The sequence below is a fragment of the Sapajus apella genome, unplaced genomic scaffold, assembly GCF_009761245.1.
Source record: "Sapajus apella isolate SASKATOON/1434 unplaced genomic scaffold, GSC_monkey_1.0 scaffold26, whole genome shotgun sequence".
Taxonomy (NCBI): Eukaryota; Metazoa; Chordata; class Mammalia; order Primates; family Cebidae; genus Sapajus; species Sapajus apella.
The window spans coordinates 2,556,132-2,567,214 of NW_022436966.1; the positions used below are offsets into that span (position 1 = coordinate 2,556,132).

The 11,083-nt window shown below is 50.3% G+C and overlaps 1 protein-coding gene across 3 annotated transcripts; it reads right to left on the reverse strand.

Moving 5' to 3' along the window:
* On the reverse strand, positions 1 to 10,837 carry NAGK (N-acetylglucosamine kinase). 3 transcript variants are annotated; one of them, XM_032291801.1, is made up of 10 exons: positions 10,814 to 10,837; positions 8,580 to 8,664; positions 8,327 to 8,425; positions 7,358 to 7,499; positions 6,456 to 6,566; positions 5,630 to 5,742; positions 3,634 to 3,721; positions 2,562 to 2,659; positions 1,315 to 1,393; positions 1 to 329 (listed from the first exon to the last, which is right to left on the reverse strand). In XM_032291801.1, exons 3-10 carry the CDS (start codon positions 8,384 to 8,386, stop codon positions 139 to 141), a joined length of 882 nt encoding a protein of 293 aa, XP_032147692.1. In that variant the 5' UTR covers positions 8,387 to 8,425; positions 8,580 to 8,664; positions 10,814 to 10,837; the 3' UTR covers positions 1 to 138. The 3 variants fall into 3 exon arrangements, with proteins under 3 accessions (XP_032147692.1, XP_032147691.1, XP_032147693.1); XM_032291800.1 differs by having other exon boundaries at positions 10,443 to 10,837; XM_032291802.1 differs by lacking the exon at positions 10,814 to 10,837 and adding an exon at positions 10,093 to 10,493.
* Between the last annotated feature and the right edge of the window lie 246 nt (positions 10,838 to 11,083).

Sequence of the window (11,083 nt, forward strand, 5' to 3'; positions counted from 1 at the left end):
TCCAATTGGGGAGTGGATAAAGTGCTTTTATTTTCTTCCATGTGTGTTTTTGTAAAAAGGAAAAAGGAAGCAAAAGACTCCTTCCTTCCAAACCCAGTATCTACTGAGCTTGGAGTGGGTGGAGCTGGGACCAGGCCCCTAGGAAAAGGTGTAGGAATAGAAGGCAATGGCATTGACGCTATAGTCCATGGGGAGGTGGTGCCCGACGTGCCTGGCCCCTAGGCTGGCCCCACCCAGAGCGGAGGAGTACTTCAGCTTCATCAGGGTAAAGCTGGAAAAATAGTTCTGAGCCTGGATTTCTCTGCCCTGGGTCAGTGCCGAAAGAAAACCTGGAAGGAAGAACAGAAGGACAGAGGTAAGAGGAGACCGGCAACCGGTATGGGACCAGGAAGGAAGAGAGATAAGGATGCCCAGACCTTGAGGTACTCTTGTAGAGATGCTGGAGGGGCCCACATGCCAAATCCCTGACACACAGGGTACACTGGGTACTTGCATATTGGAGCCAGCAGCACAGGGGGCCTGGCCTCCTCTCAGCTCCAGAGGACCCAATGCCAGCAACTCCATGGTAGCAATGGGAGTCCTAGAGCTACTTCAGAATGTCCAGGGGAAATTGTCCAACTGCCTAGCATAAGGCTGCCAGGGCTAAGAAGGCAGGCCTCTTTTTTTCTGGGTAGGATTATGCTGACTAAGGATGTCACCACAGGTTATCCCACGCCAGTCAGTGCTCTGATTTTAAGTTAGATCAGTCTTCAATTAACTTTTAAAAAGTGGCTACTAGGCTGGGTGTGGTGGCTCACGCCTGTAATACCAGCACTTTGGGAGGCCAAGGCAGGCAGATCAGAAAATCAGGAGTCCGAGACCAACCTGGCCAACATATGAAACCCCATCTCTGCTAAAAATACAAAAATTAGCCGGGCATGGTGGTGTGCACCTGTAGTCCCAGCTACTCAGGAGGCTGAGGCAGGAGAATTGCTTGAACCTGGGAGGCAGAGATTGTGGTGAGCCGAGACTGCACCACTGCACTCCAGCCTGGGCAACAGAGTGAGACTTTGTCTCAAAAAAAAAAAAAAAAAAAAAAAAAGTGGGTACTATTTAATAAATCATTTGGAATACAACATCTTTTCAAGACTTCAAGGAAGGTGGATGGGACATTATTAAAGGGCCCAATGGCAGAGTGAGGTTGGGGCATCAGTGTCAAGTCTAGACCTCAGGGTCCAGGGAGTAGGTTCTCTCTGGGGCAAGCAGCTTTCCTGGGCCACCTCCTCTCCAGCCCCATCCCGTGTCCTTACCCTTCCCACCTCCCCCCAGGCTCACCTTCCTTCAGCAGTTCCCAGCTCTTCCACACAGAGCCCACACACAGGATGGGGAGGCCAATCTCGCCCTGGAACAAGACCTAGGTGGAGAGCAGAAAATGCATACAGGGGCCAATCTAGCCTCTCCAGTGCTGAAGGCAGGAATTTCCTATGACCAACCCACCCTATCCCATTTTTTCTCCCTCAAGCCAAGAAACAGAAGATAGACTCAGGAAAGGAAAAAAGGGAGGAAAATAGGAGAGACTTATAAAGGCCAAAGAGAGAAGAGGAAGGAAAAAAGAGGTAAGCAACAATAGGGAGGAAGGAAAGAGAAAAGTGAGGAAAATGAACAGAAACATGACTGAACGAAAGGGGACAGGCCAGGTGCGGTGGCTTATGCCTATAATCCCAGCACTTTGGGAGGCCAAGGTGGGTGGATCACTTGAGGTCAGGAGTTCGAAACCTACCTGGCCAACATGGCAAAACCCTGTCTCTACGAAAAATACAGAAATTAGCTGGGCATGGTGATGCGTGCCTATAATCCCAGCTACTGGGGAGCCTGAGGCATGAGAATCGCTTGAACCTGGGAGGTGGAATGGGAGGCAGAGTTTGCAGTGAGCAGAGATTACACCACTGCACTCCAGCCTGGCTGACAGAGTGAGACTATGTCTAGAAAAAAGAAAAAGAAGCTGGATGCTGTGGCTCAGACCTGTAATCCCAGCACTTTGGGAGGCTGAGGCAGGCGGATTACAAGGTCAGGAGTTCGAGACCAGCCTGACCAACACGGTGAAACCCCATCTCTATTAAAAATACAAAAATTAGCTGGGTGTGGTGGCAGGCGCCTGTAGTCCCATGACCTTAGGAAGCTGAGGCAGGAAAATCGCTTGAACCCAGGAGGCGGACGGAGGTTGCAGTGAGCCGAGATTGCACCACTACACTCCAGCCTGGGCAACAGAGCGATAGTCTGTCTCAAAAAAAAAAAAAAAGAAAAGAAAAAAAAAAAAGAGAAAGAAAGGGGACAGCACATGCACACATGCACATTAAACGAATTTACTATATATAAATATAGGTTACAGGCCAATTACAGAGGGGAGCACTTGACCAAAGAACTTTTTTGTTATAGACATTCTGCAGAATGTTTCTCAGACCCTAAGTTCATTTAAAATAGTATCCAGCTTACATACGGTTTGATAGGATAGTCCCATCCCCAGTGGGAAAGGACCACTCCTGGCCCAGCAGCTCCCCACCTTCACTTCCACCTCAACTCACCGGGTCAATCTCAGGCAACACTGCTACGACGTGTCTGCCCAGCATCTCCCCAGCCTGCCTGAAGATATAGCGGGAAAGGGGGTCTCCCTGCTGAGCACCTGGAGTAGGGAGGATGGAAGAAGGGAACTGGTGAGAAATGAGGGAGCTGCCAGTCCTGAGCTATTCTCTATCTGTTGCAAGGGAGCCACCATGAAAGCACCCTGAGCTAGCAGGAGTCTACTGCAGGATGGATGCCCACCTCGTGGCAGGTGCAGAAGCAAGTCTCCACTGACACACACACCAGCTACCTCCTTCTGTGGAGAGGTGCCCTGTATAGAGGTGCTCACTCAGGTCCCCAACTTAGGAAGGGAGGGCAGCTGCCACTAAAGGAGTATACTGGCACCTGGTTTGTATCCAGCTCACAATGAATTACTGTAAGTCTGTTCCTGAGGCTGTCAGCCCTGGGTACCCAGAACCCTAGCTGAACAGCTGGCTGGTACTCCTGTCAGTGCCTTCCACCCACTTCCAACAGTCTGCTGTTGGTTACCCTGTTCCTGGCTCTCTTCTAGAAGGGACTCAGTCCAGTAGGATCTAAGAGAGCCCTAGAATGCCCTGAGGCTGCAGGAACCCAAATTAAGGCACTATGGGCCTTACAGTAGAGAAAGAGCAACATACAGATATATAAGCCAGCATATGAACTGATATATAAGTTCAGCATCCCCTGACACCCAACAAAATCTGCCTAACCTCTCTAAAGTCCCCTAGTTGAGTATAATTGGCTAGGGAAAAAAAGTTACAGATGTGTCCAAAGGATAACTGCTTCATAAATTTAATAGAAACAGGCATACAGCCTATACAAACCATGATAGCTATTACAGAGAAAAACACAGGTAATACAAAACTCAACACAACCCAGGTGCCCTTCTGCCTCCACCCCGAGGCCCACCACCGCCAAGGTCAGTGATGGCAGAGAACTGAGGTCGCTTGGTGAGAGCAAATTTGTTGTCCAGTCCTGTCCGAACCCCACTCCAGCCCCCAACTGAGGATGTCTTTGGAGAACAAAGCCAGATAAAACCCACCCTGCCTCCAGTACCTTCTGCAATTTTCCGGCAAAACCCAGCAAATCTGCATTTATCAAAGTCCCTATACAGGTGGGTGAGTACTCCTAGCCGATCTGGCACCTGAGAGATGGAGAAAGGGGACAAGAGAGTCATCAGAAGCAAAAGAAAATCCCCAATCTGTCCACCACAGTTGGCCTTCCTAATGTTTCTACTGTTGGAAATGCTAGAATCATTTTTTTTTAACTCCAAAATACAAAGATTTGAGATTTCTCATTTGAGAAGAGTTCTTTATTTCCCCAACATGGATTTCATTATTTTACAGGTTAGTTTGAAGGCAGCACAGAGAACAGTGTTTTCTACAGTTTTCACCGAAGTGTTTTCTATAGTTTCTTAAGCTGCTCTTTTTTTGTAATTTTTTTTTTTTTCTTTTTAGAGACAAGGTCTTGTTGTTGCCTAGGCTGGCCTTAAGCAATCCTCCCATGTCAGCCTGCTGAGTAGCTGGGTTGGGGTTTTCTTGAAAAGAATTCTTTGGTCAAAGGAATCTAAGGAATATTGCATATTGAAACTCTCCCATGGGGAGTCACAATGCACATTAGCAAATTAAAGGCTCTGAGAAGTTCTGCAATCAATAAATCAATTTGTTTCTCCCAAAACTTACTTGACCGCAGAAGGTAGGTCCTTCCAATCCCAACAAACTTACACACCTTTAACACCTCTAAGGTCCTGAGGAACCAGTGGTTCTCCAGAATACATTTTTTTTTTTTTTTTTTTTTAAATGAGACAGAGTCTTGCTCTGTCACCCAGGCTGGAGTACAATGCTGTGATCTCAGCTCACTGCAACCTCTGCCTCTTGGCTTCGAGCTATTCTCCTGCCTCAGCCTCCCGAGTAGCTGGGATTATAGGTGCCTGCCACCACGCCTCGCTAATTTTTGTATTTTTAATAGAGATGGCATTTCACTATGTTGGCCAGGCTGGTCTTGAACTCCTGACCTCAAGTGATCCACCCGCCTTGGCCTCTCAAAGTGTTGGGATTACAGGTGTAAGCCACCATGCCTGGCCTGCAGAATATATTTTAAGTAAATGTCTGAGGGAGTGGGCGGTAAAACTTGAGTACCTACAGCGATGTACTAAGCATGTTATATACTATCTCATTTGATCTTTGTCACAACCCTATAAGAATGACTAAAGGATAGAAGATGGAGGAGTGACATATCAGTGGAGTTTAGAACCAACTGGCTGAGTCGGGATAGCTTAATAGTTGCTAAATGCATTTCCTACAACACCTGCTTATCCAGCAATTTCTCTTCCTGGTCCCTCCCTATTTCTCACCTTGGCCTAGCCAGGGCTCCTCAGCTCTGAGAATCCAGGCCCTACTTCCCAGTATCTCTATTTCCCTTCCTTGGTCCTCATCCTGGTGTCAGACCCAGTCCACCTACATGGCTGGATAAAAGACTAACTGGGCCTCACAGGTAACTATCAAATAAACTGATTGGCCTTGTCCTCTTCCTTTCACCTTCTCTTCTGCCTTTTACCTCTGGTTCCGCTAAAGGCAGGTGCTTCCTAATTTACTGCAAATGAACACAGCACAGATAAGAATAGCCAATCCCCAATGCCCTGGGGAGGATGATGCATCTCCCCCAGAACTCTCCCTGTCCACCTCTTCAGGGGCTCTCTTGACCCAAACAGAGCAGAAGAGCTCAGCCCAGGGCATCCATTAAACTCTACCTGCTATCTCTGCCCCTGACCTGCACTTTTCATTCTACCCTAGAATGCCATTGCTTTCACCTCCCAGCAGGTTCTAGCTGCCCAGGAATGAAGTCTGGCTAATCACTTGTCCCTAAACCACCCCTTTCTCATGACTGACACCCTCCTAGAATGCACTGCCCACATCACTGTGAACGCTGTCCTCATCCACAACTCATCTTATTTCCTGCCAGCCCACCCAGGCACCCCCTGCATCCTCTCTTACTTGGAGTGTTTCACTGCCCTACCCCAGATGTGTGTGTTTACTGGGAGCAGGAGGAGTACCTGGAAATAGTTGAACATGGCCTGTTTGACATAGCCGATATCATGAGGAGCCGCCTCTAGGTTGTCGATGGAGTCAAACACTATTTTCACTGCTTGGTGTGCGATCCAGTAGGCTGCAGGAAACAGAGAGGGCTAAGAAGATGGGAGCAGTCACCTTGAGCTCACGAGGAAGGAAACTCAGATCCAGATAGGTTAGTGATCTTGAGTTTTATACAAATTAGGTTTTCTGATTCCCAACGGGGGTTGGGGGGGGAACGGGCGCCTCTCTAATCAAACTGTATCTGACTGACCAAGATAAGGGAAAATTGGAGGGGAAGACAGAATAGGTGAGGCTGTGTCACACCAGCTCCTACCCAAAGACAAGACAAGGTCAGTCTGTTGTCACAAACAACACTGGAGTCACTGCCACGAACTGGACCTCAAGGGTCCCTATGAAAATATACACATGCCACCTATAGAGAGGTGATGGTGGCAAGGGCTTCTAAACCCCTTTCCCCCTAGCAGACTGGTATGGCAGTTCCTGGCATCTATGGCCTTACCCTCAGTTTCAACTTCTCCCTAAGGACTCCAAGCCAACACAGGCAGGCCCCTGTGCTGAGGGATGAATCTGAGTCCTGGATGCAAGTCACTGCTGGAGAGCAGGGTCAGCAGCTAGTTCAGCATTTGCACCTCTATGATCTCAGTCATCCTGCACGTGGAATGGCCAGGTTCAGAAGCTGTCCCCAGGAAGCCCCAAAGGCTCAGAGTCAAGGGTAGAGAGAGAAAGACCGGGAATGAAGGAAGGGGCAGATCCAGGACTCGGAGCTGGGCTGGTCAGTGAGCTCACCTGAACCCTCATCACCCATCATATGGCCCCAGCCGCCGCAGCCACTCTCAGAGCCATCAGGGTTGATGAGCCTGCAGTTGGAGCCTGTTCCAGAGATAAGCACAATTCCACCTGGGGAAAGGAAATGGGAGGCTCAGTGTGGCCAAGGCCTGGTACAGAGCAACAGCTTGCAACTGTGGAGACAGGACAGAAACCAGCCCCAGGCAAAGGATCACCACCCAGTGCTGTAGAGGAGAAGACTGAGCCCAGCTAGTTTCCTGCCTGAGGGTCAGGGCCTGGGTCTCAGAAAAACTCCAATCCCCTAATGCCCCTGTCTAGGGGGACACAGAGAACACAAGCCTGCACCTCTCAGAGGGAAGGTGGCTCCTTCCCCAGCCAGCCTTCTGGTGACTCTGCCTGCTCTACTGGGATGGTGCTAGACCCCATTCTCACAGTGATATTCACTCATACCTGAAACCATCTTATGAATACAACTACTTTTATTTTATAGATAAGGACATTGAAACTCACAGTTTTAGAATTTCGTCAAGATGGCATAGCTGGCAAAACAGGATCTGGGATTCAAACGCCAATCCCATGACACCAGCATTCTCACAGGGCCACCCCACTTCCTCCTCAGCACTGACAGCTTCCCCAGCCTGCCTTCCTCACCGCACCACCCCCAGGAGCTTCCTCGTTCACAGGGGAGTTCTGTTTGACTCTACTTGGATTCCCATCAAGAGACCTTCCTTGCTTTCCCTCCTGCTGCCTTGTCCTTGCTCTGGCAGAGACTTAGACTACTGAAAGGAGTCGAGGGGAAAGGCTGCCTTCTGGATATCTGCAGAACAAGTTTGTCAGCTACATCTAGGGGACTTTCCCAAGAAAACCAGTTCTCAATCTCACCCGTCCCTCCACTTCCTCACCATCCGGTGTAGCTGTGGCGATGGAGCCGGCGGCATCAGTGGTGATTAAGTAGCTTTCGCTCAGGTAGGGAAATCGGTCCCTCAGCTCCTCGATCAGGATTCTCACTGCGTCCTCCTGCTCCCCACCGCTCAGAGATAGGCCCTAGGCCATGTGGGAGGTGAGCCAGTGTCCAGAGCCCCAGCCCCAGCTCTTTTCTCGACCCCCTCCCCATCCTGATGCCTGATTCCTGTTCTCCACATCCAGCCATACCCTGCTCACCCAGCCCCAGTCCTCCTTTCTCCCACACAATGACCCCTCAGAAGGCTGTGTTTGCAAGAACAACCTGGACTGGGGATGGACGGAAGAGGGGATTCAACAATGTCAGCTTTGGAGCTTGGGAGAGTGTTAGCGCTCTTAACAGAAAGATCAGGCAGTGGGACAAGGTGAGAGGAGACGGAGAGGTAAGCTTGGTTTGGCGTACATGGGGTTGCCTATGTCTGCCGAACATCTCGTGTATGTTCAGGGAGTAGCTGGAGCTACCGCAACTTGGGAGAAAGAGCTGGAGTAATAATAGCTAACATTTAATTAGTGCTTATGGGTCAGGCTCTATACTAACCACTCTGCGATGTATCATGTCATTTGACTTTCCCAACAACACTGAGGTAGCCACTATCCATATTTTCCAAATGAGGAAACTGAGGCTTAGAGAAGATAAGTAACCTACACAGGGTTACACAGATAATGAGCAGCAAAGCTGGGATTCAAACCAAGGTCTCAGCAGCTCTCCAAAGCCCTGTGCTCTTCCAACACACTTGTAGTTTGTAGGTGACAAGTGAAGCCATGACACAGGTGAGATTATGACAGTTTTGACCCCAGGGACTAAGTCTTGGAGGTCTTTCCCTCTACAGTCGTCAAACTCATCTAGTCCAAACTTGCAACCTGTCTCAGGGTCACTTATGGCTGAATCCCAGGCTCCACCCCAGACTCACCAGGCTTCGCAGAGGTACCAGAGGATCCAGCCCTGCTTTCCGTTTGGCCCTGCTGACCATCTCATTGATCCTCTCCACACATTTGTCCGTCCCGATCAGCTGGCCCCAATCAAGGGAAGGAGGAGTTACAAAGGCTTGCAGAAGCTGTGTTGCCCCTACAGGCTGCTCTATGAGCCCCAGCCACCACCTCAACAGGAATTACAGAGAATAAAGTCAGAACCAAGCCCTCTGGTCCCCTCGGTGTGGTTTTTACCCAGTGGTTTGTGCTCAGTCCATCTGCTTCTGCCAGGATCTTCCCATCCTCTGAGACTAAAAGGACCTTGGACCGTGTGCCTCCCCTACAGAACACAAGAGGGCACTCAGTCTTGCTCGGAAAAACCCACCGACAGAGCTAAGCTTGTGCTGTCCACACTGGCAGAGCCTAGTGTGATGGAGGAGACAGCTTCAACAAACTCAATCACTTCTCCCAAACCCACCTCTATGGTTCAGTGTTTGTGTGCTCTTTAACTGAAACATAATTCTCACTCCTCTTCCCTTGGGGATGTCCTCCTTATCCTGCAAGACTCTACTTACACTTTACCTAGTCCTTGAAACCTTTTCTGAGGTGTGGCCCACCCCCAAAAATTAGTTAAGTCTCCATTAGTTAAACCTTGATAGTGCCCCCAAAGTTATTAAAGACTCCTCTGTATAAAGTGTGTTTAATGACTTTGTGTCCATCTGTCACTAGACTTCAAGCTCCATTGGGTCATGCTCCCAATCACTCATCCTCTCAGAACTAGCACAGGACCTAGCACAGGCAATGCTCAGCAAACACTCCTAAGGAAAATGGTATATCTCTCTGCTTCCCGTCACAACAGCTAAAGGCTGACTTTCAAGCTACCGCTGCTAAGGTCTTCAAGATACCTTTGGGAGAAATGCTGACCAGACGGCAGGGTGAGTTTATATATACTTAAGCAACTAAACCTTCAAATGTTGATTATTGGGGGGCAGAGTAGTTTACCGGGATGTCTGTGGTGATGGGATATATGTTTCTTTATAGATCATTACTTTTAGGAATGGCAGAAGAGGACACTGAAGATTGCTCATCAAACTCAAAGAGACATGAAATTTCAAGGGGGTAGTTAATACATGAGGTGGCAGATTAAACATCTAAAAGAATATCTTGACGAACTGGAAGAAACGGGTCATATCTTACAGATGACTATAACAAGAATGAATGCAGACTCCTATACTGTTTTTAAGTTCTACAGATAAAGGATGGGAAAGATCATTCCTAACAATTCATGTGAAAAGACTTTGTGGTCTGTGGGTCAGCAGTGGCGTGTGGCTGCAGAGAAGTGAAACCAATCACAGATTCGAAAGTACAGTGCCTGACGGAGAGGACAGCCACTCCCATTATTCCCTGATTTGACACACACGGATTCACAGAATGTTGCCACTGGCAGGGCACAGTGATCCTATTTATCCCTATCCTCACATTGAACATATGGTAACTGAAGCCCAGAGAGGGCAAATATCTTGTCCATAGTCATACCCAGTGGCAGAGCTATTACAAAAAGTTCAGTAAACAAGCATCTGAGCAGAAAAATGCAATGCAGTATAGGCAGCATGGAAAGCCAACAAGGATGGAGCGGTTTTCAGACATCAGGACAACCTAGCACTCTGGCTCGCAGCTGCTCCAGCTGCCGGATAACCTCCAGCCAAGATCTTTGTCCCTCTTCTCCCCACTCCCACTCCCCACCCTGCCCGGCTCAACAATTTCACACCTGACACCTGTTCTGCAAAACTCCGTCCGAAGTCAGGAATAGGGAAAAGGAGCTGCTTCTCCAACTGAAGACAGCAGAGTGCGTCTTTCATGGGAGAAAGGGGCGTGGTTCCGCCACGAAATACAAAGGATCCCCCCACCCGGGGTGTGGCCGTGGCACACGCAGAGTCCCCGCAAGGCATACGGCCGCGCGCGCCACGGCGCCCCTGCGCGTGCACACACCTATTCTTCGCAAGGCCCCGCCATCCAAAGTGGCCAGAAGCCGAGGCGCGAGGCCAGCAGCTAGCCAGCTTGCCCATGGCTTCCCGCCCCGCCCTCGGGCCCAGGCTCCCTCCGCCGGGCAGCACTCACCCCTCCACACCCCCATAGATCGCGGCCATTCTTCAGCTATCGTCGCCGCTGGTCCAGCAGTTTGCTTCCCTCCTCACCTAACGCTTCCCTCCCTCCACCTGGCTGGGCACCGCCCCGCGTCCCGTGACCGCCTGCGCAGCCAGCTGACTCCCAGTGCGCGAGCATGCGCGGGGCGGGGCGCCGGTAGGAGCCGTAAGTGGCTGCATCCCTCAGGCTGGCTCCGGGCGGATGTCGCCTCTTGGCCGGTCGGCCGACGGACCGACCGACTGCGATCCGCAGCGGCCCCCTCCCTTCTTCTTGGATCCTGCTTCCAGAGATGTACACTCATCTCAAGCGGTGGAACAAAAGAGGGGTGTCTGGGGCGGTCGGACCCTTAGGACACGTCACTGCCTTGTCTCCCCTTAGCGCCCGGAATTTGCGGACAGCCCAACGTTGCGTCGCGCTGCGCGTGCGCACTGCTCTTGGGCCACGTAGGTTGTGACGCACTTTCGGCCAGACCCCCGTGAATCTGTGGGCGCAGGGACCTGCGCCCGTGGGCCTGTTACAGAAATTGTTCAACCCGACATCTGCCAGGCGAAGGCAAATCACACGGTCACACACGAACACCCGCGGAGAATTGTTGCCCTGCGCTCGTGTGAATG

Excerpts from the sequence above, each read along its gene's own strand:
- NAGK (XM_032291800.1), bottom strand. The coding sequence starts at position 10,471 with ATGGCCGCGATCTATGGGGGTGTGGAGGG. Across the intron at positions 8,665-10,442 it reads ATCTATGGGGGTGTGGAGGG|GGGAGGCACACGGTCCAAGG; the intron begins GTGAGTGCTGCC and ends TGTGTTCTGTAG. Across the intron at positions 3,722-5,629 it reads CCATGTTCAACTATTTCCAG|GTGCCAGATCGGCTAGGAGT; the intron begins GTACTCCTCCTG and ends TCCATCTCTCAG.